At 41.3% G+C, this 22861-nt stretch overlaps 1 protein-coding gene across 1 annotated transcript in view; it reads left to right on the forward strand.

Annotated features, from left to right (window-relative positions):
• The window catches only part of pcca (propionyl-CoA carboxylase subunit alpha), a 57732-nt gene that overhangs the window by 7786 nt on the left and 27085 nt on the right, over positions 1–22861 (forward strand). Inside the window, exons 4-10 of the mRNA XM_019881477.1 lie at positions 10841–10909; positions 15184–15297; positions 16258–16311; positions 17568–17699; positions 17884–17920; positions 18238–18316; positions 20797–20899. Coding sequence (XP_019737036.1) covers positions 10841–10909; positions 15184–15297; positions 16258–16311; positions 17568–17699; positions 17884–17920; positions 18238–18316; positions 20797–20899 — 588 coding nt within the window. The remainder of the gene's footprint in view (positions 1–10840; positions 10910–15183; positions 15298–16257; positions 16312–17567; positions 17700–17883; positions 17921–18237; positions 18317–20796; positions 20900–22861) is intronic.

The raw sequence follows: 22861 nt of genomic DNA on the forward strand, positions 1-22861 counted from the left end.
GGGTTTCGCGGCGAGACAGCGGGATTAGCTCCATCAGGCTGCCATGCCTCGATAAGACAAGCCCCACCCGCACTCCCCTGCAGGATCATGTGATCAAGCGGAGGCTCTTTCCCATAATGCATTGTGTCATCCCGAGTGTGCGTGTGTCGAGTAAGTCCATCCAAATTCAGCCTCCCCCGAGAGGGGCCTTGCTGTGCCGCCACCTGTCTCGCAACCCCACAGTCTGAATGCCAGTGCTGTCAGTCAACTCACTACCCCTCCCACCCTCGCAGTACTTTAGGGACCCTTCCAGCGACAAACAGAATGCATCCCAAGTCAGCTGGTGTGATTGATTCTGTCATTAGAGCTGCACTGCAGTCTTATGTGTGCTACATACATATATATATATACACACACACACACACACACACGGAGTGCCTTCATCTTCCAGCACCATATCAGAAAATATGAGGCTCATTCAATAAATAAGGTGAATTTTTCACCATAAGGACTTCTAGCACAGATAGAAGCTTAATTTTTTTTTTTCCTCACATAGTCTCCCAGCACTGTCACACACTTTTCCCATCTGTGCACAAGCTTCCATATTCCCTCAGCGTAAAAATCTTTGGACTAATGTCTCAGCCAGTTGCTCACAACGTTTTTGACTTCTTCATCACTTTCAAACTTGGTGCCTCTTGTAAATGCTTTTAAGGGACCAAAGAGGTGAAAGTCTGAAGGGGCAAGGTCTGGGCTGGGCAGATGAGGGAGTAGTTCCCAGCCCAGCTCGTTGATGGTTTGCACCGTTTGGGCTGCTGTGTGAGACCTTGCATTGTCACTATAACTCCTTCTGACTGATGACCTTTGCGGTTGCTCTTTATGTCTTTCTTCACCTGCCTCAACAGTTCACAGTAGTTGGCATGAAGTTTGAAAGTGACAATGAAGTCAAAGGTGTTGTGAGCAATTGGGTGAGACATCAGTCTTGCTGAGGGAATATGGAAGCTTGTGCACAGATGATAAAAGTGTGCGGTAGTGCTGGAAGACTACGTTGAAAAAAAAAAAAGTATACCTCAATATACATTAGAAGTCCTGATACCAAACAATTCACCTTATTTATTGAATGACACTCATACATCAAGCAATACACTCAGAAAAACAAACAAGAAGATCCATACACTTGTCCACAAGCCATAATGATTTGAACACAAAGTAGAAAAGCAACACACACACACACACACAGATCCCTCTTCTAACCCTTCCATACACCACAGCCAAAATATTTAATATTACAACAAAAAACATTGATATCTGAAAACTGAATAGTTCAATACCACACAAGAAAAAAATGACAGCAATTCTTTGCAGAAATCCTCAATAAATAGACTTTTTCAACCTCCTGTGTGATTCACCACTCAAGTTTACACTTCTGGCGCATCCGTATATACCATATCTTAAAACCAGAACAATGTGAGAGAAAAAAAAAACTTGAACTGTTGAGGGGAACAAAGCAGCAGGGGAACATATCTTTTCATTTAATCAGTGCCAGAGCTTACTCAGAATTTTATCCAGATGTCCACAATCTCTCACATTTTTCACGCGCGCATCTTAGAATGAATGTAAGCTTCTCCATTTCGAAGAAGTCCTGAACCACTTTTATCTAGTCCATAACTACTGGAATATCTTCTTCTACCACTTTTTTACACATGATACATGTGTACTGTATGTGAGCAAAACCACGAATTGAACAAAGCCTCAAGCGTCAAAGGGGACCTACAATTCCCATGATTCCACCCATAGTCAATCTTGTCTCTTCCCAGAATTTGGAAATGACTGCGCATTCCCAAAACACATGAAAATGTGAAGCTTTTCAATTGTCACAGGACCACCAGCATGTTGTGCTACCTCCTTGTGAAGTCCTTTGAGCTGGATCTAAATAAAAATTGACTGCAATCTTCCTCCCAAATGTCTTCCAAGAGAGAGCTGATGTACTTCCTAAATTGCCATAAAGCTGAATTGTGACACTCCTTTCCTCACCTTTATTATATTTGACCGATATGCCTTATTAGACTCTGCAACTCCTTATTAATTTTTAATGCGCTGCCACGTCCAGGGCCTAACCAATAGCTAAGTTAATATAGCTTGACTAAACCCAAGTGCTGGACCCCTGCCCCACACACACACACACACACACACACACACACACACACACACACACACACACTTAAAGTTGCAAGAATCGATAAAAGTATTGATGAGTCAACCCAAAGTGTTTTGTAAAGTCCTGGAATTGACACAACTCCTCCCCTTCATCGAGGCCGCTATATACTGTATCATTAACCCTTTTTCAAACCACTTTGTAAATCCTGCATCCATTCTATTTGACATGTCCAAGTCATACCCAATCTATTTTAAGAGCAAGTATGTTCTTTTAACTTGTTCGATTTTTGCTTTCTCGATTGAATTTTTCATCCAAGGATTAATTCTCGAATAAGCTAATCAACCAACCCACCGTCCCCGCATTTATTGGAATATCACAAGGTATCTGACACTCAATATCTTACCATTTCGCACTGTCAGAAGGATTGCAGATCGTAAACAATTTTTTTTTCTGAGTTGCCTCATAGTAATTTTTCATATTTGGAAAGGAGTGGTCTCCGTTGTTTTTTGCAAGACGAAGCGTCTTAGAATTCTTGGCCTCTTCCCCCACCAAATGAATCACGATATTATTTTGTTTAACTCTTGAACTATACCCTTGGATAGGTCAACTGTTAAAGTTTGAAATAGATCTACTGTAATAATCTAGGCAGAACATTCCTTTTAATTCCTTTTCCTCGCTGTACTAATCCTAAAGAGGTAACAAGATCCCATATATTCAAATCTGTCTGAGTTTGGGTGAGTAGGATAATAATTCTCAGACGTAATTGTGTCCAAATCTTTTGGAATATTCACGCTCAGGAATCTAATTGACTCTCAATTCCAATTCACATTGACTTCTTCTCTTATCAGCTGACTAGGAGAGTGGGATTTACGGGTAGAAAGTTTATAACCCAAAAATCTTTCGTATTCCCTCAGGGTCAAAATCAGTTCTGGGAAAGAAGTGGATGGGTGTCCTAGGTGTATTAAGATCATCTGCAAGCAGGGCTAACCTCTGAGTACCCTGGGCATGAGTGATCCCTTCGATCTTCTCATATAAAATAAGGCATCCCTGCCGACACCCCCTTTCTAAACTGAAAGAATTGCTAAAGATCCATTTAGCCTTACTTTGGCTCTACTTACTTTGGTCACCATTTTGCAATGGGAGGCATGGACCCAGGTCACACTCATTCTCATATACATCAACACAATGGGCAGGCATTTGGGCCAGACCTGTGTCTTCACATTTGAGGAGCTTGGCTTTGATTATGCCGCTTTCACATTCAACAGCACCTCCAGATTGAGGATGGTAGCCTCAATGTGTTCTGAGGTCAAATTTCCATTTTTCTGCCAATTGTTGGAGGAAAATTTTCCCGGGATTCCCCATCGGGGAATGATTTCCGTTAGGAGTGCCTAGTTAGTCACCCTGCTGGTGGATGCATGTTTAGCTGGGAATGCTTCAACCCATTTGTAAAACATGTCTACCTTGACGAGGCAGTACTTTTTACCCTCATTTGGAGCCAGCTCAATAAAATCCATCATGACGTGTTGGAATGGTCTGATGGGTGGCAGATGTGCAGCTTGTTGTGTGAGTGGTGTGGGTCTACCACAGTTGTTTTGGGCATAGATTCAGCATTTTTTGTAAAAACTCGTGGCAAAGATGGAGAACCCTTTGGTGAACCACTGAGCGTTGACTGCCGCACACATCTTTCCTTTTGACACATGGTCCAATTTGTGTGACAACTTGCCATAGAAGAGATGGAGGGCACGTGGAAGGCAGGGATTACCCTCTGGGCTGTACCAAACACCCGAGTGAATTAGGGCACCACAAGACCAGAGGCGGCACTCATCCGGTGTAGAGAGACTCATGAGATCGGAGAGGGAGGCAGGGGACCTGAAAGATACGGGACCTCTGCGCCTTGCCATACAAGTGTAACGGTCGTTGGAAGGCATTCGGAGACGATGAACAAAAGAGCACCGCACGAAGCCTGAGTGGGGACCCAATCGGTGGCGTCACACACCTTTTGACAAAAGGTCCCACATTTTGCCACTGTCTGTCCCAGGGTTTAGCCAAAGGGACTCGGGGAACAGTGTCGGATGTTATTTGGAAATAGGGGCTCTGTTTGTGGGTCATCGTGACATGTCCTGCGGCAAAGTCGTCATTGTAATAAAGAGTCGTCACTGCAATGTGGTTGTTGCGGTGAGAGAAAAAGTTGTCTTGCTAAGATCCATCAGGTCCTATCTTGACGTGTGCAGTCACATGAATTCTTTCAGTATCCATGCAGTCAGTGTTGGGTGATAGTAACGCTGCGCGAGATATTGCAAGTGACTTGCAAATGAGAGACAAAGCCACCAGTTGTAAACATAGAGTGGCAGTTCATATCGTCCTTGGACTATTGTATCACCTGATCTAAAAATTTCGAGACCTGTGGATTTTGAATGAATGACAATGCCGAATCGAATCATTAAATCTCGGCCCAGCAGATTGACTGGACAGTGAGATGATCTAAGAAAAGAATGTTTCAACGCTGATGGAGCTCCAGTTTTTTCGGGAGTGACCAAGAACATGACAACGGTACATAAAACTTTCCAAAACTGACTCACCAGCTGCACTGATGGAAAGTTTGGACTGACCGCTCATTTTAGAGGGAGGGGATAAATCTTTGGATCGAATGACTGAACATGTAGCACCAGAGTCTACTAAAAAAGACAAAGGAGTTCCTGCCACCAAGCATGTCACAGTCGGAAGTCGTTGGTAAGTTGTTGTTTTACACTGGGTATATCTACCTATTGGGGTGGATGTTGAAACCTCTAACTCGCTTATCTTATCCTGTACTAAAGCAAGCAGTGAACCAGTAGTAAGTGGCTCTTCTTTGCAATGAGCTTGTGATGTTGTGTGCATGAGGTTGTTGTCTGCATTGGACCCCGCAGTGGGCTGTGGTGTCCCAGAGTTGGATAGTCAGTCGGGGAAAGGGTTGTCAGGACTAAACCCTCCCTGTGGGCGTTGATCGACGGAATTGTGATAACACCCCCGATTTTATGCTACGATGTTGGCGACGTGGGTGGGAACACTGGTTAGACCAGTGACCTGGCTGGCCATTGTTGTAGCGGACATCATTTTTACTGTCTCTGGGGTATGGAGGGTCACGACCCCGGAACGGGCGTCATTGACGTGGTCGTTTATGCGGCCCACCAGAGGGCGCTCAAGGAGGAGGGACCACTGCTGCATGTCCACCTTGATGACGATGGGGAGATGCAGGTGCGGGATAGATCAACTTTCATCTGGAAGTTGTCGGTGAGGACATTGAAGATTGACACCAGATATTTGCCAGTTGTCATCGGTGTTTCAGTCTGACATCGCTGCACTAAGCTCCTGATCTCTGGCATTCCTGTCCACCACTCCTTCTACCTCCAGGTTTGAGATGCAACAAGAGTAATTTGCGGAACTCGCCACCAGTCGGTCGCCATGCACGACAGAAAGCCTCCAGGGCCATAGCCATGGCTTGACTTCCTCGGCTTGAGCTGCGTCACGCATCATCGTTTCATAAATCTCCTTTATCTGACTTAATTTCCATAATTTCTTGAACATCATTCAATTGAGTCTTCTTCTTATGGTGGCTTTGTAATCCTGGTAATACTTTTTTGGTTTTTCCAATTTTTCCCATTTGAACTTCTTTTATGAAGCCATTTTTGCAATAGTTTTCCCTCTCAAAACTGCCTTGCTGGTGAGTCTCATGAGCAAGTCATTGAGGAGGAAGCATTTTTCAGAGCTCCTTGACATCTGAAATAATTTTCAAACAAAAACAACCAAATATACATAACTGATCCGGTACTTGCCTCAGAGAACATAATGAGACGAGTGACCTAACCACGATAAGCTAAACGGCCAAAAACCTTCAGAAACAATACCGCGGTCATGGTAGCAACTCGTGGCCTTCTAGAATGATCCACTGTACGCCGAGTGAGGCTCAACGCAGCACTCCTTCACGATAAAGATTTTATTTCTTTAATTTCAAAAGATTTGAGGATGTATCTTACACTCAAGACAAACCCCCTGATGTTATGGGATTGTGCCAAAGCTTATTTGAGAGGCGAAATTATTTCATTTATGTCTGCAAAGAAAAAAACTGAGGGAAACTACACAGAGAAAATTAGAAGATAAAATCAAATGGTTCGAGCAGGAACATAAGCAATCAGCATAAATCAGGATTACGAATAATTTAAGGCCAGTCGAGCTCGGTTAGCAGGTAGTCCGTGGACTGGCCCCAAGTCGACTGCAAGGGGTGTAGGGGGAAATGGTGGGCGGTGTGTGAGCGTGCGTGCGTGCGCATGTTATTAATACTATATATTTTTGTGTTAGTGTACACTGCATCCAAAGCATCCTATCAGTTTCACTTTCACAAAAAATGTCTAAAAATAAAATAAAATCAAAAAGCAGGTGGTGGATGACCTGGCTCACCAGAAGTTGTTAGCGGTCAGCAGTCTGAATTGCAGCTAGCGATCAAAGCTGTTCAGATGTATCTATTTTTTGTTTATTCTCAGTCAAAGTTTGTTTGATCTGCAATTCACCGATGGCACTGGCAAAGAATGGGAATCTGGAGCGCCAGGAGAAGCATTTTAAAATGGTACATGTGAGCTACAATAGTGATGTTTCTGCACTTAACACACTGCAAAAGTGCATCCCTGCCGCCGTGTCAGGTCTCCCACTAAGGTAGGCAGTCATTTCCTTTTCTCAAACTCACAAACTCTTGTATCTACTTTATTTTTCTGTTTCTTTCATGTTCAGGGTCTGTTATAGCTGTTGCTCATCATGGCCTGTGTGTGTGTGTGTGTGTGTGTGTGTGTGTGTATATGTATATATCAAGTATCAAGTCAAGTACAACTTTATTGTCAAATGTGGGGAGTATGCATGTACGTGCGGTAATGCGTCGATCGTGGGAGGGTTGGCTGCTTGAAAATACATCTTGGGTCAAAAAAAAGTAGGGCAACCCTGATTTAAGGGCACCCCACAGGCACACGAACAGCCTCTCCCCTAGTCTGACAAGACTGGGGGAACCTTAAGATTTACAAATCAGAAATACTATGAAGATGGAAATAGGGCAAGTAAATTATTAACATTTAGGCTGAGAAAGCACTGATCTATGAATATTGTGCAGAAGATAAACTCACAAACCAATATGGCCACAAAACCAAACAAAAATAGTTGGGGCCTTTGCAGAACTCTATGAATCATTGTACAAGAACACTGACACATGCTGCAATGATGCAGACCTCTCACATTACTTAAAGAATATAAAACTAACTGAGCAAACAAAAATCAACTGGCTAGGAATTACATAAGCCAATTGAAGAATCTGAAATCAAGCAGGCGATACCATGCTCTGAACTGGTAAGAGCCCAGACACACACGGTTTTAAGAAGCAAAAGATGGTCTCAAATATCTCATCATCTCTATCTCTCTCTCTATTTAGCTAACTGGCTATCAACAAAAAACGATTTAATATAAAAGTGAGCATACTCGATAAAAGCATAAACATTTACAGTATATAAAGTAACCCAAATGTTTTTCAATGGAACTGTTTAATATCTGGTTGTCCAACAATGTCAATTCTAGTGTCACCTTACCAGACTTGAAACGATTTCAGTTGTTCGCTGGCCTTTATGCATCCAGCTTTTTCTTGAAACTTTCCCATAGTGCCTCCAGCTGCTCTCACCTCCTTTTGGAGACCAGGACTTGTGCCACATCAGGTTTTTAATTCTGTCTGCCCAGCTCGTCGGAGGTTTGTAGAGAGCCACGGAAAGGCCTCTCCTCACCATGTTTGTAGTAGCTTCCTGTGCTGAGTTGTAAAGGCACGTCTCTCTCTCTCTCTCTCTCTCTCTCTCTCTCTCTCTCGCTCTCTCTCTCTCTCTCTCTCTCTCTCTCTCTCTCTCTCTGTCTCTCTCTCAGAATCTTCTCATTCTCTTTAAATTAATGTTCCACAAATATAATTGATGCAGTGTTGCTCTCAGCCACCATGTATTCTTTTTTCTTTTTTCTTTTGTCCCGTCTCACTCATCCCTCTTGATCTGGTATCTTGTTTTCCAATTTAGCTCTCACTTTAACAGCTCCAATGTAGCTTTTTTTTTTTTTGCGCACCACTGTAATCTTGATGATGATGATGATCATGACAGATGTGTTTTGAGGCTTGTATAGTCTTTAGACTGGCGACTGGCTATATTATAAAGGGCAAGCAGTATTGTCAGTTTACATGTTAATCACAGCATTTATAGTGTTACAAAAGTTTTTAAAAAATGCACAAACACGCATACACCACCTGACACACACTCATGCACATGCACACACAATTTTAAATGACTATTATGCCCATTTTATTAACATTTGCCAACATCTGCATAACACATGACAAATTATTGAAAAAGCTATGACATGTCAGTGTCATGAGAAAGTATTTGCCTCCTTCCTGATTTCTTTCTTTGCATATTCATCAGGTTTGAGTTCATCAAACCGATTTTATCACACAGAGACAACCAAAGGAAATAAAAACTGCAGTTTCTAAAAGACAATTGAATTATTAAGGCACAGCAAACAGGCTATATGTATGTATTGGTGTGTGTTTTATATATACAGTGATCCCTCGCTACTTCGCGGTTCGTTTATCGCGGGTTCAGTGCATCGCGGATTTTTTCAAACATTAAAAAAAAATTGTTTTACATGGAGTACAGTACTGTATATGTTGCTCTATGTGACTCGCCGTTGTTTTGCAGCTTCTCGCGGACCGTTTGCGCACTTAATTTTTTATTTTTTTTTACCTGTTTATGTTAATTGGTCGCTGCTTCGCGGATTTTCGTTTATCGCGGGTAGTTTTGGTCCCCATTAAACGAGGGATTACTGTATGGATATATATATATATACACACCGTGTACAGGTATATATATATATATATATATATATATATACACACACACACACAAGGGTCGCGGGAGGTGCTGGAGTCTATCCCAGCCGTCTTCGGGCAGTAGGCGGGGCACACCCTGAACCCGTTGCCAGCCAATCGCAGGGCACACACAGACGAACAACCATCTGCGCTCACACTCGTACCTAGGGACAATTTCGATTAGGTTCAATCAGCCTGCCATGCATGTTTTTGGAATGTGGGAGGAAACCAATCCACACAAACATTCACAGGCCACGTAAGTCCATTGCACACTATCCAAAAGATGGGTGGGCAATTCATTTTGTAAAGGGGCCACATGAGAAACTGAAATGCTTGCCAAAGGCCACACCAGCTTTGACTCTCTCTCTCTCTCTCTCTCTCTCTCTCTCTCTCTCTCTCTCTCTCTCTCTCTCTCTCTCTCTCTCTCTCGATCGATCGATAGATAGATGGCACGATGGTCAGCATGTCCACCTCACAGTGCAGAGGAGCAGGGTTCACTTCTGCCTCTGGCCTTCTAATGGAACATTCATAATGATTCCTTGGTTTGTTTGTGAGTGTCGATGGTTGTTTGTCTGTGTGTACCCTGCGATTGGCTGGCAACCAGTTCAGGGTGTACCCCACCTACTGCCCGAAGACAGCTGGGATGGTCTCTTGGGATGGACCCTTGTAAGCATAAGCGGATCAGAAAATGGATGGATGGATCGATGATGGATGTATGGATATCTACACACACATCCACTAATGCTAAGAAAACTACTAATAACATCAACTCTTCCTGTAAACCTTGTGGCGTTTTACAGAAAAACTGGAGCAAACGGGGCAAAATGAATGGTACCACTGCCTTCAGTGGAAAAAACTAATCCAGAAAATATTTGTCATTCTTGTTCATTTTTCTTTTGACGCAGTATTTATTAAATAAGTTTTATATGATGCACATAGATTAGACTGACGTGTTTTGTATAAGCATCTAATGCGGCGCCTCCAAGTGAGCTATAATCTCTCTCGATGCACCAAAGATCTTGCATCGGAGCCATACAGACTGTACTCTAGACTGGGTGGTCTCGGTGTAAATTCTGCCATTCGTATCTGGTGCGGGTCGTCAGTCTTTTAAATTTCCTGGCTAGCATAGCAAATGTTTGCAGAACCCATAGTGCATAAATATGCACGTGTGAGTGCGTGTGTGCCAACTCCCACCTCCCAAACTCGGCAAAGAAGTTAAAAGAAAGGAGAGGGATGCAGCGTGATTGCATGATGATGACTTATGTAAACAAACAAGCATGCAAATGACCATGTAACGAGTCAAATTAAAAAAACAAAACAAAAAAAAACAAGCAATCATTTCTATTTTTTTCCTCATCCAACAATAAGTCAGTATTGTAAAGTAATAAGAATAAAGTTTGGGTCCCCTTTGAGACATATGTAGTGCACAATATAAACGAGTGCACTACTTTGTCAAAACAGTTTCTCATTGAACGCAAGAATATTTTCAGAATGTTGAAGAGACTAAGCTGCGATTAAATTGTGGTGTTTTATTTTTTTACATGCACAATTTAGGTTTTGCTTGACTTAAATTGGTGTGTTGTCTTTTTGTAATACATTAGAAAAATACATTTTTGTGTATACATTGACAAATCTAATTTATAATCAAAGGCCTACATTTGATGGAATAAATTGCTGTAAAGTAAGACAGAGAACATTTAAAAAAATGGAAAAACATTTGTAATCTGTGATGAACAATATTTCTTGTCTGTGGAGCACTGTGGATCAATGTGCTTATGTCCCTCTATTCCCATCAGGTGATCAAGACGTGCAAGAAGATGGGTATTCGGACCGTTGCTGTCCATAGTGACGTCGACGCCAATGCTGTGAGTTCAATTTTACTTGAGTTTTGAGTTGGCTGTTTAGCTCTGTATTTGTGCGGTTGAGAGAGAGGGGAGAGAAAGTGACCCATACAATGAGAAGGTTATTCAACAATAAAAGAGTGGGGCGCTGTTAAAGATTTATGACACGTTGAAGGTGTTGATGTTAGAAGACAGTTTTTTTTGGGGGGGGGCTTTCGCAGTGTGTATCCATGAGAGTTGAGTCGCATTGCCATTTAATGTGGAGTCCATTTAAAGTTTAAGTGCTGCTGCTGCTGCTACCGATGGACATGCACAAATGTTTGCATTAGTTGGCGCTAAACTGGCCTAGCTAATATTGGTATTCGTGCCAGTTTACCTCAGTTAATGTACCTTATGTCTGTTTGGTGAATTTGACAAGAACATTTGAAAAGATGCCCATCCACGTTGACGAGTGCTTTTTGACACCAGTGAAATTGCTGAACACGTCACAGTGGACCAATGAAAGTATACGAATCTGCCCTCAAACTGAATATTCACCCATCGGCTATTTGTGGTTGGAACACCACAATCCACATCTGCTCGAGGAACTGGTTTGGGAGAGGGAGAGAGGGAAGGGAGGGAGGGAGGGAGGGAGAGAGAGATAGATAGAGAGAACCCTGTGTGCGCGGGGTAGATTGAAGGAGGAATTGAGAGTCAAAATAAGCAGATTTGAGTTTAATGGCAATTAGGGAACAAGTGCATTTCTGCAGTGCGTCTAAAAATAATCTGCAAATTTTTCTCATGTGACAACAAAAGTCTGAGAAGTTTTGGGGCACTGTGTAACTGTTGCTGCATAATGTTTGTACAAATTAGTTTCTATGTCTTAAATTTAGCTGTTGCGGCTTTTAATAAGGTGTGGTTTCTAGTCCGGAAATTACGGTATATATGTTAAAAAAAAAAAGGACACAGACACGTGCGCTAATGCGCCTCACCCCCACCCAGCCACTATATGCGAGTATGCACTTGATGATTCAGTTAACCATTTTGTCAGTTTAACTTTAGCGGTTTAGGTATGTTTCAAGTATGGGCGTTGGAAGGTTTACTAAATAGAAATATTTTAAATGTGGTTTAAACTTGATCTCTACATTGTGGATTTTCATCTGCTTTGGGTGGGTCTCGAAAATATCTCCTGTGATAAACGGGTAGAGCAGTAATAATATCTTTTTACAGGGAGTGGAGTTCATTTTCTCCAATTTTTCCACCCTTTTGACTGTGAAGTCCTGGCTTACTTGCATGCACTGGGTGCAATATCATCTTAGGCCAAAGTGTAACTCATCTGCTAACTAGATGGCAACAATTGCAGCTTGTTTATGCTGGACATTCAGCAAGTAGGTTCTGCAAGCTACTTGCTAGATATGAACCTGCACAAGCCACTGAAACAAAGATAAACTGTATAAATGTGTTTCGATTATACTTACTGTATTATATTGGGATGTTCCAATCAGGGTCTTAAGGTGACGATACCCATCATCCATGAGTGTGATCGACTGACACCGATCAGATGGATTTTGTGTATACATTACTTTGAATTAACAGTGCAGAAATTGCACAAACAAATTATGATTCCGTGAATATTTTGGTTTGTAACATATCAGAAAATAGGGGGAAAATGTTTATCATTATTTTCACCACAGGAAAAGCAGCTGGTTGCAAATGTCCTATACGGATTAAACACAAAGATCACTTGTCACGTTTACATATAGCCTTGTGTTCTAATTAGAATGAAGCCAAATTACTAAATGGAATGAAAATAGTTAATGTTACACAACACAGGGAAAATCAGTCTCATTTTATTTTGGGTTCAGAGCCGTGGCATATTTCTGTTGCCAATCCTACTGGAGTATGAAATTACTAATTTAATTGTTAATAGCATAAAAGTATACAGTATATAAGTAAGTATCATCACAAAAAGTTGTCGAAGGAAAATAAGAATGCTTCAAGTAACATTTTGGAAGAGTTACGTTTGACCTTTCTTCAATTGTGGTTTCTTTATCTGAACACTGGGTGGCACACACACATGAACTTGAATAAGATAAGATAAGATATCCTTTATTTGTCCCACACTGGGGAATTAAGACGACAAAGAAGAAATTTGACTTGGCATCATGTAATGGTGCTCTGCCACACTGTAAAAATGTGAATAATTAAAGAAATAATAGACTCACTATGGGTGGCACGGAGGTCAAATGGTTAGCTTGTCCACCTCACAGTGCAGAGGTCGTGAGTTTGAATCCAGCCCCGGCCTTCCTGTGTGGGGTATACATTTTCCTGCAGTGCCTGCGTGGGTTTCCTCCAGGGACTCCGGTTTCTTTCCACATTTTGAACACTCTGAATCACTGGTGTCAAACGCAAGGCCCGGGTCCAAATCTGGCCCGCCACATAATTTTATGTGGCCCGCAAAAGCCAATCAAGCATGTCAACTTCCATGATGCTTCCGAAAATCTGTACCAAAAGTTAAAATGATCATATGTAATAAATGAGAGCTGTCGTCAGCATTTTCATGTTACCAAACCCCTCATTGCAATCGCTTAAATTTTTGAAGAAACGATTGCCCTTGACTTCTTTATTTGGTTTCACAGTCATCATGGCCCTCCAAGGGAAATGACAACTGCAATGTGGCCCGTGACAAAAATTAGTTTGACACCCTTGCTCGAAATTTTCCACAGGTGCGATTGTGAGCGCGGATGGTTGTTTGTCTATGTGCGCCTTGCCATTAGCTGGCAACCAGTTGAGGGTGTACCCCGCCTCCGGCCCGATGGCAGCTGGGATAGGCTCCCTCCAGCACGTCTGTGACCCTCTTGAGGATAAGGGGATCAGATCATGGATGGATAGACTGACTATTGAGATTACCACAGCTATCAAACTTGAATGTGTGGTATTTGTCTTAAAAGCGATCGCCACCCATTCTGAAAGTATCTATGGTCATCGAAGGTTGCATCCATATGATGAGCTGAGCGCAACGAAGCTAGATGCTAATGTCCTCTATCGGTGGCACCGTTCGCTCTCAAAGAAGGCAAAGCCCATGTATGTCCATTAATAATAAGCCACATCTTGCTCAATTCTGAAATGATTTTCATGAGCCTGACTTTTTTGTCAACGCCAAAATCTGTGCTATCAATACAGAGCACGCATCCTTATTTTTGTGACAGCGATGAACATAACGCAGCAATACTGCACAGGGGTGTCATATGATTGAGCCACACGGTCCCAGTGTGCATTACATAGTGCATTATATTTAATTAATGAAGTTATAAAGATGTTAATCCTTATCGTAAATGTGTGCTTCTGTTACCAGTAATTGAAAGTGTGTCATATTTAAACGCTAACATTGATGTCACAGTTTATATAAACTGTGACTTTAGGTTGTGTCAGGTCTACGAGGCAATCAGACCCGTAAGGCAAACTTTAAAACACAAGAGAGATAAGGAATCAAGCAGAGTTGTCTTTTACCTGTGCACAAGGAGAGTGAACGAGTATAATCCATTACAATCTCCGAACAGCTCTGGAAACACTTTGCTCGTGATGTGATTAATACACAAAGACAAACACTTGGAAGAAGTTGATGGTATTGTAAAGTGCTTGGTGGTTGCGCCTTCTCGGCAGAGCACATTAAGCAGCACTGATTTTGATTGGGAGGAATGTCGGCACTATTTAACTGTCACCTCTGGACAGCCCCGGGTCGCTTGTGTTTTTTGCGTCTGTCATGGGCAGCATTTTTCACTGCGCTCTTTTGTTCAACGGAGATGGCGGCGCTGTTGGACAGTCTGCGTTGGTGTGGCTGAATGGATGGCTTGTGGAGCAGAGGATCAGGAGAGAGGAGCGTCGGCGCCAAGCGCGGATGCGTATTTGGAACTGAAAGTCGCCGCTTGGAATTGAAACGGATTTACATACGAAAGAAGTGAACCAATCTGTTTTTTTCGTCAATGGACGCTAAAGCTTCTTGTTTACTTTCAAACTTAGCGTGTAACCGACGTGTGCACATTTTGAGCATGTCTCCTCTGATCCACCGGTGAAAGGACACTTTGATTCTCTCCTATTTCATCTGGAACTGCTTCAAACAACAAAGCCTATGCAGGAAAAGTGGTTAAAAAATGCATGACTGTCCGTGTCTTCTGTTATGTGTTGTTTTTATTGTTTTACTTTATGTTAACTGTTTTGTTAAGCGCTTTGTTACAGCTGCAGCTGTTGTGAAAGTGCTACATTAATCAGGATGTATTCTATTGTATCGTAAATTACTGTGTACTCTTCTGTGTATCCAGGTTCATGTCAAGATGGCTGATGAGGCAGTATGTGTTGGCCCTGCCCCCACTAGTCAGAGCTACCTCAACATGGATGCGATTTTGGATGCTGTCAGAGATACTAAATCCCAAGCTGTAAGTTTTTCCTGTTGAATAAATATTTATTAATTTACTAACATTTAGGGCTTTTTTTACTTACACCCTTAACTAGGGATGTTCGAGAGCACTTTTTTTCCAGACCGATACCAGAAAGAGTGTTCAACTTTTGAGTAGTCAACGATACCAAGCACCAATACCACAAGTAGTTTAGATACCTAAAATTTTAATCAAACGAGTGACAGATAATTTTAAAGAATATTATTAGGCACATATCTTAATTGCCTCAGTTATTCTTTGGCCCAAATTCATATATCTGCATAATTTAACGCTTCTTCCACTGCTGCACCATCCTGCCTTTCTTCCCATGTTATTGGCCAATTACAAGACTTATTAAAATCTCCAAACACTATCTGCCGAAGTCTTTCAGTTACTTGTACGTTCGGTTAAAGTTAGTACAAATTTGAATGTATTAGAAAACAAGTTCAAATGTATTTTTATTTGTAAGGGCCGCAACTGAGTACAATGTTAAAATCGCACACTAAACTAATACAATATTGATAATTTTGTCAGGCTTGAAAAACACAGAAACTGTGTTTTCACGTCATGAAGGCCAAAACATTCTTTGGAGCAAATATGAGGTAGATCTGATTATACGGCTAGGAGCAAAACATCATAGAATAAAAAATGTATTCCCTTTAGCCAGCAGGTGGCACCACCACTAAGATGAAAAATAAATTAATAGATGTCTTCAGGCCTGGATTATCATCAAATCTGTGAAACTTGGAGAAGATAAGATCATTTGGGTGACGTTACAATAGCTTTTATCGGTTGGTGTTTTCAGACATTTCGCGATGCACAAGTTTGATGTGACACCAAAGCAGGCATCTATTAGCCCCTCTCAGCTAACAGGCTAACACCACTGTTTTGAAATGTTAATGTTGTTACCCCAGCTATGTATATCTCCAATGTGTTCATTTTATTTCCTTCTTTGTCAAGGTTCACCCAGGATATGGCTTTCTTTCCGAAAACAAAGAGTTTGCAAAGAGACTAGTGAGTACAGTCCTCATTCCTCACTGGCCAGGGATCTCACTTATCAAAGAGTACCAAGGATTCTAACTTCAAGTGTATGTTCAGTCGTACCTCGTTTCAACGTACCCTGTTTACGTTTTCACCGCTATAATGTTCATATTTTAAAATCCCGATTTCACGTCATTCATTTGCCGATTTTCCTTCCAATGAACACCTTTATAATGTAAACTTCATTATAATGACCAGATATTTCTCACAAAATAGTGAAAAGGCCTTCGTTACAACAAACCGTGGGAAGCTAGCTGCCGCTGCGATCTTGCTTCTGAACAAAAATGTACGGCGCTGGATTCCTCTCCGTTGCTTAGCCACACTACTGATCAACTCGATTCCTGTTGTACTTCCTGCCGTAATTCATGGAGGTCCCGGCGTGGTCTGAAAACATGTATGGTAAACGAAAACAAATCTCACTGACTGTGAAGGCTGAAACTGTTTCTCACTTTCGAAAGGGAATCTCCCAGGCGAAGCTCAGCCCGAGACTGCGTGAATTGATGATATTTGGCTTTGTCGGCGGCACTGGCAGTTGCCTATGGCGAGTAGCATTTGCTTTGCTAAGATTTGGTGGCCATTTTATTGCAAATGGCTACAACGAACTACCATTATAACATATAGATTTGTTATGTCCCTTGACGTATGTTGGAAAGAGGTTCGACTGTATGCACAAAAGCTGAAATTGGCGTATGAAAAAATCTGACCTATCAAACTGGAGGATGTTTTCCCTTGATAAGTGACTGAACCTGGGAACCCACATGCACTGCACATGCCCAATGGTCAATGTAGTAGCAATAAATGAAAATGAATTCGCCCCGTGGAAACAAGGAAGGGAATATTGCTTGGTAGCTAAATTGGCAGCGACCACAAAAACAACAAAACACGACGGGCACGACGGAAGGATTAAAACAAAGTGGTCGGACTTGGAAGGAGGTGTCATCCCCCACAAATAAATGAGTGGGTATTGTGATGGTGGACGTGCACGCACGCACGCACACACACTCACACACACGCACACAAATAAAAAAAAAACAGGCACACATGCCCTGATGAAAAGACAGTTTGTGGAATATGTGTTAAGCAGCACAATCCACCCGTTTTAAGCCATCTCAGGGGTCGGCCATTTTGCCACTTTCTGTCAACTGAAACATCACAGTTGCTGATGTCTCAGGTAAGGACCAATCACTTTTCACTGTAACTGTAATATGTTATTGTTATGCATTTTCTAGGCAAAAGAGTGTGTGACATTTATTGGCCCAGACACTCATGCAATCCAAGCCATGGGGGATAAAATTGAGAGCAAACTGATTGCTAAGGCTGCAAAGGTCAACACTATCCCAGGATTTGATGGGGTGGTCAAGGTATGTGAAAAGCACTGACTCAATGAATCATTTTCTGAGTCTGCGATCTGATCATTCCAGTTGTTTAGGATGATTATTTTAAGGAAATTTGTATTCTTAACAGTGCTATCTTAATGGCTCGTTGTTTTTAAAATGCAACTATCAGTTTACATTTGTTTTCTGAAACCAAAACCCTCTGTTCTAGACTCCAGAGGAAGCTGTAAAAATCGCCCAAGACATTGGTAAGTCATCATTTCTGACCAGTTAGATTTTTGTATCGAAACAAACAAAAACCTCTTAACCAATTTGACCTTTTCTGCTATTGTCAAGACAAAAGCTGCTTTTGTTTTGTAGTTACACAGATTCCTTGATATGGTACAATACTGTAACTCTCGGTGTCATACACTGTATACATTTTCAGTTTTTTCACTGTGTGTGAGCATTCATTGGTGATGTTCGAAAGATTCATCATTTTGGCAAAATGAAATTTTATTTATTTGTTTGTGTACTTATTTTTGACTGTTGTTATTTTTTGCTTGATTGTTTTTGTTACTGCTAGGCTACCCAGTAATGATAAAAGCATCTGCAGGAGGAGGAGGGAAAGGAATGAGAGTTGCATGGAATGATGAGGACACGAGGTACGTCTCTTTCAGTACAGTGAAACTCCTCTACAACGAAACCTACAGGGGCGAAAATACCCCCTCGTGTGAAAAAAATCTTCATGCATTATAAACGATTCCCACTACAAAATCTTTTTCTCTGCCCTTGTCTCGCAACGAGATTCACGACAGCGAAAACAAGCCTTCGGCAAAAGTCTAATCCAACCTCAGCCTACAGTGACTCCTACTGCTTAACTCGGAAACGGCAACAGCAGCCACCACAATGGTTTGCACATGCACAGTGGTACAGGATGTATTTGTTATTGTTAGTTTCAAACAAAGTCCGAACATTGCATTGCTAAAATGGCTACAAAAACGGACCTTTGTAGACCAAGGAGTGAAGAAAAGAAAAGCTTTAACGCTTGAAGACAGGATAAAAGTAATACAAATGAAAGATGGAGGAAGCAAAGTAAAAGACATGCAAGACATTGATATAAGTGAAAGTGAATGCTGATTGTAAATTTTGCAATTTCTTTCCCTTTTTTTCTTTCTAAATTGGCTATATGAAGTGTCAAATAAGTGTATGCTCATATGTATGCACTATTGGAATAAAAGTAAAGAGTACAGTACACATACGTTTGTGTGTGTGTGTGTGCGTGTGTGTGTTTACATCTGACATAAATTTGCTATCGTGAAAAGTCCCCTGTTGTGAAAATTTTTTTGCTGCAAACATGATTTCGTTGTAGAGGAGTTTCACTGTAGCACGTAATTTAGTCATGAAATTGGTCTTTTTTAAGTAAAAAAAATTAAAAGACACAGTTTTCCATTGAACTTTACGTTCCGTACTGTTGGCCCTTTCACACCGAAATTGTGATTTAGTTTCTGGTACATTAGCTCTTGAGACAAAACGTTCATCTGGCCCATGATTGTTTTGCTTTCCTTCAGTGGCTGAAATCTGTAGAAATGATAAGAGGCAGCATTACACAGCATGTCTTATCTCTGTCTCTGCAACACAAAATAGCTCAGTTCTATGCCGTGCAGGCGTTACTGCCTCTCTGCCTTTTTCCCTCTTTAATGTTTAATAAGAAACGCACTATAATGAATACAATGGTGTGGTGTGAGGTTACATCTTATACTGTAGGGGTGTGCGAAGTGTGTGGTGGCCATTGGGAATTTCTGGAGATTCTTGAACAGCCAGTTTATTTCCAGCCGAAATTCATGCCTATCAGGACCCCCCCCCCCACCACCCCCATCATATGATAAACTACATAATTAAACTATGTATAATTTTATATATATATATTTTTAAGGACTACCTAATGGATGGTTGTGAAGGTGAAATCCAAACCAAAAAAATATTCCTTTTTGGGTAGATGTCTGATATGGTCTTTATTCCATTAAAAAGGTACCAACCACTAGATTTCATATGTTGAAGAGAAGTATTTAAGATTTCAGTTGTTGAGTTTTAAATTTTGTGCGAAATCTAGCCAAGAATATAACATTGCGATACTGAACCGGCGAGCGTAGAGGCAGGTGAGGATGCGGCGACGGAAAATCCGGCACCAACATTGTTCTAACCCACGATTGTGATGTCTTTGAGTGAGACACTCTTACCTCGAACTGTTCCCCAGACGCTTAAGTAACTCCCTTCTCCAGTGTGTGTTCACTGTGTCTGCAACTGTAATGGGTGAAATGTGTGCTGCGTGCATATGTCAATAAAATATCATTATTCTATTCTTCTTCAATTATTATGATACAATATGTCAACCTTTGGCCGTCGGTTTAATGTGGTGGGAAACACGTTACGACCTTTGGGTAGTCGGTGGCTGTAGGCTGTAGTCGGTGCACTGTCACTTGTAGCGGGACCGTCAGTTGGCAGTTTAACAGAAACAAAATGTGCAATATATGTTTCATCTTCATGCTGCACTGGACACCTTAAGCCCACTGGAGAATGCACGCAGAATGCATCTTATAAATTTGACACACCACACAAAAGAGAATTGTTGTAAATGTCTGCCTAAATTTGTTGAATAAAAATAGAAAAAAAATGCTGTTACAAAAGAGGACAAATGTTAACAGTTTTTCTAAATTGCTCAGTCTCAAACAACAGCTTTGCCTTTAATGCCAGAACTACGCTGATTGCATGCCAGCTCTGATTTTCTTCGACTTGGGTTCAAGTTGCTGTTTCTCTATTGTATTTTTAACGGAAGGCAAGTAGCCGTTTGGGCATCAGACAACAGGCTAGTATCCTCCGCAACAGTGTTTCATTGACAAATTTGCCACTTGCTTCATAATGTGGTATAAATGGGGCCAAGTGGTTTTTAATTGATGAAATACCCCAACACCAACGTGGTGTATACAATATATTCAGCTCTGCTGCTGCTGCAAAAAATGGATGGCTTGCAAGCTATTTGTTTGAGAGGGTGGTGGTCAATAGCTCCAGCACGTTATGATTTGCAAATATTTTACTAAAACCATGAAATGTGTTTGTTTGTGTGTTTTCTTGTTTGTTATTACAGGGAAGGGTTCCGGTTTTCATCCCAGGAAGCAGCATCAAGCTTTGGAGATGATAGACTTCTTATTGAGAAATACATCGATAACCCGAGACACATAGAGATTCAGGTATGCCGCAGTAAGTGTACAGAAAATGTTTTGATGTGTTCCATCAATTTTTGTATCGAAATCCTGTATGCTGTAAGCTAGTGTCATAAAATTTTTAATAAAATTAATTACGGAATAAATATTCTCTCTCGGCCTATGTGGAAATGTAATTGCCGCCTGAACCTAATAACTGCTTGTACCTCCCTTGCAGCAATATTTGAACCCAAGTTTTTGCCTTGTGTATGTGATGATCAAAATCAGCTCTTATGCTGCATTCCTATCCTGCTTTCAAAATCGATCTTTTGCTCCTGGTAGTCAAGGAGCCCCTGCGCCTTGTCCCACAAAATATGTCGGCGACTGATTCGTCCATGTGCGCACTTTGGAGGCCTCCGACATACAAGCCTTCAGGATTTTGGCCAGCTTTTGTAGGACCCGAATAAGTTGTCATCCAGACATTCTGCATATGTCACAACAGTGCGGCTTCATAGTAAAAAAGTGCAAGTATTAGACTGCCCCACCAGCAATCCAGACCTGTTTCCAATTTAAAGTCAGTGGCGCATTATGAAGTGCAAAATACGTCAACGAGAGCCCGGACTGTTGAGCAACTGAACTTGTAAGTCAGGCAAGAATGTGAAAGAATTCCATCTACCTAGCTAAAATAATTTGTGTCGTCAGTTTCCACACTACTATTAAATGTTGTTCAAAGGGTGTACCCCGCCTACTGCCCAAATACAGCTGGCTCAAGCATACCCGTGACACTTGTGAGGATAAGCAGTTTGGATAATGGATGGATGGATGGATGGCTAAAAGGAAAGATGATGTAAAACAGTGGAAAATATGCCACTGCCCCAGATTTTTTGGAAGGTTTTGTAGGCATCAAATTCAAAACAAATGAAACTACTAATGTCTTTGGAGTACCGTATTTTCCGCACTATAGGGCACACCAAAAAGTCTTCCATTTTCTTTCTGGTTCCGTCCTGGAGAGATGCTTCCAATGTTATAACTTGCTGTTGGTTCAGTGAACTGTGTCGCTGCTTTATTAAATACGTTTTTGTTGCGGCTCCGAAAACAGGAGAGCTGTGGTGTTGTTTTTTTTAAAACAGTCTCAACAAATGCAGGTAAGTCTTTTTCCGTTTCCGTTCCTTCTGTTCTTCAGTTCGACTCGAGAGGTGTTCAAGACCTCCTCCGAAAAACGTAAACTAATGATTGCTTCAATGAAACTGAAAATTGAAAATAATACATCAAAACTGAAAAGCAAGCGAGGCTATCACAAAATAAATTCTATAGCCCCCCCCTACAGAATTTATATTGTGATTTCATCATTTGTGAATACACAACAAAGGAATAAATAACTACTACTGACATCTGATCTGATTCTGTAGTTAGAGCTATGATCAAGGAAATGCCAATGCGTTTTTGGGAGGCGGTCATGAACGCCTCTCGAGTTGAACGGAAGAAGAGAAGGCACAAGAGAAGGCACGGAGACGGACAAAGACTCACCTGTATTTGTTGGAAAAATGAGAGCTTTGGTTTTGTTTTTTTGTTTTTTTTTACGTAGACTTTATTAATGGTTTTCACAGTCTCAACAAATACAGGTACTGTACGTCTTTGTACGTCTCCGTGCCTTCTCTACTTCCATTCTACTCGAGAGGCGTTCACGGCTGCCTCCGAAAAAAACGTAAATTAATGATTACTTCAATGAAACTACGAAGAAAATCAAGCTCGGAAATCACTAAATAAATTCTGAAGGGGGGGGGGTATAGAATTTATTTTGTGATTTCCTCGCTTGATTTTCTGTTTTGATGTATTATTTTCAATTTTCGTAGTTTCATTTAAGTACAGTATTAGTTAATTTACGTTTTTCTGAGGCGGTCATGAATGCCTCTCGAGTTGAACGATGCCGCTCGAGTTGAATAGAAGGAGTGTAGCACCATCTTGTGGAGGCATTGTAGATTGCTCCTTATAATGCGATGCGTTCAATGT

This window comes from Hippocampus comes, unplaced genomic scaffold (assembly GCF_001891065.2).
Source record: "Hippocampus comes isolate QL1 unplaced genomic scaffold, H_comes_QL1_v1.1 scaffold231, whole genome shotgun sequence".
Taxonomy (NCBI): domain Eukaryota; kingdom Metazoa; phylum Chordata; class Actinopteri; order Syngnathiformes; family Syngnathidae; genus Hippocampus; species Hippocampus comes.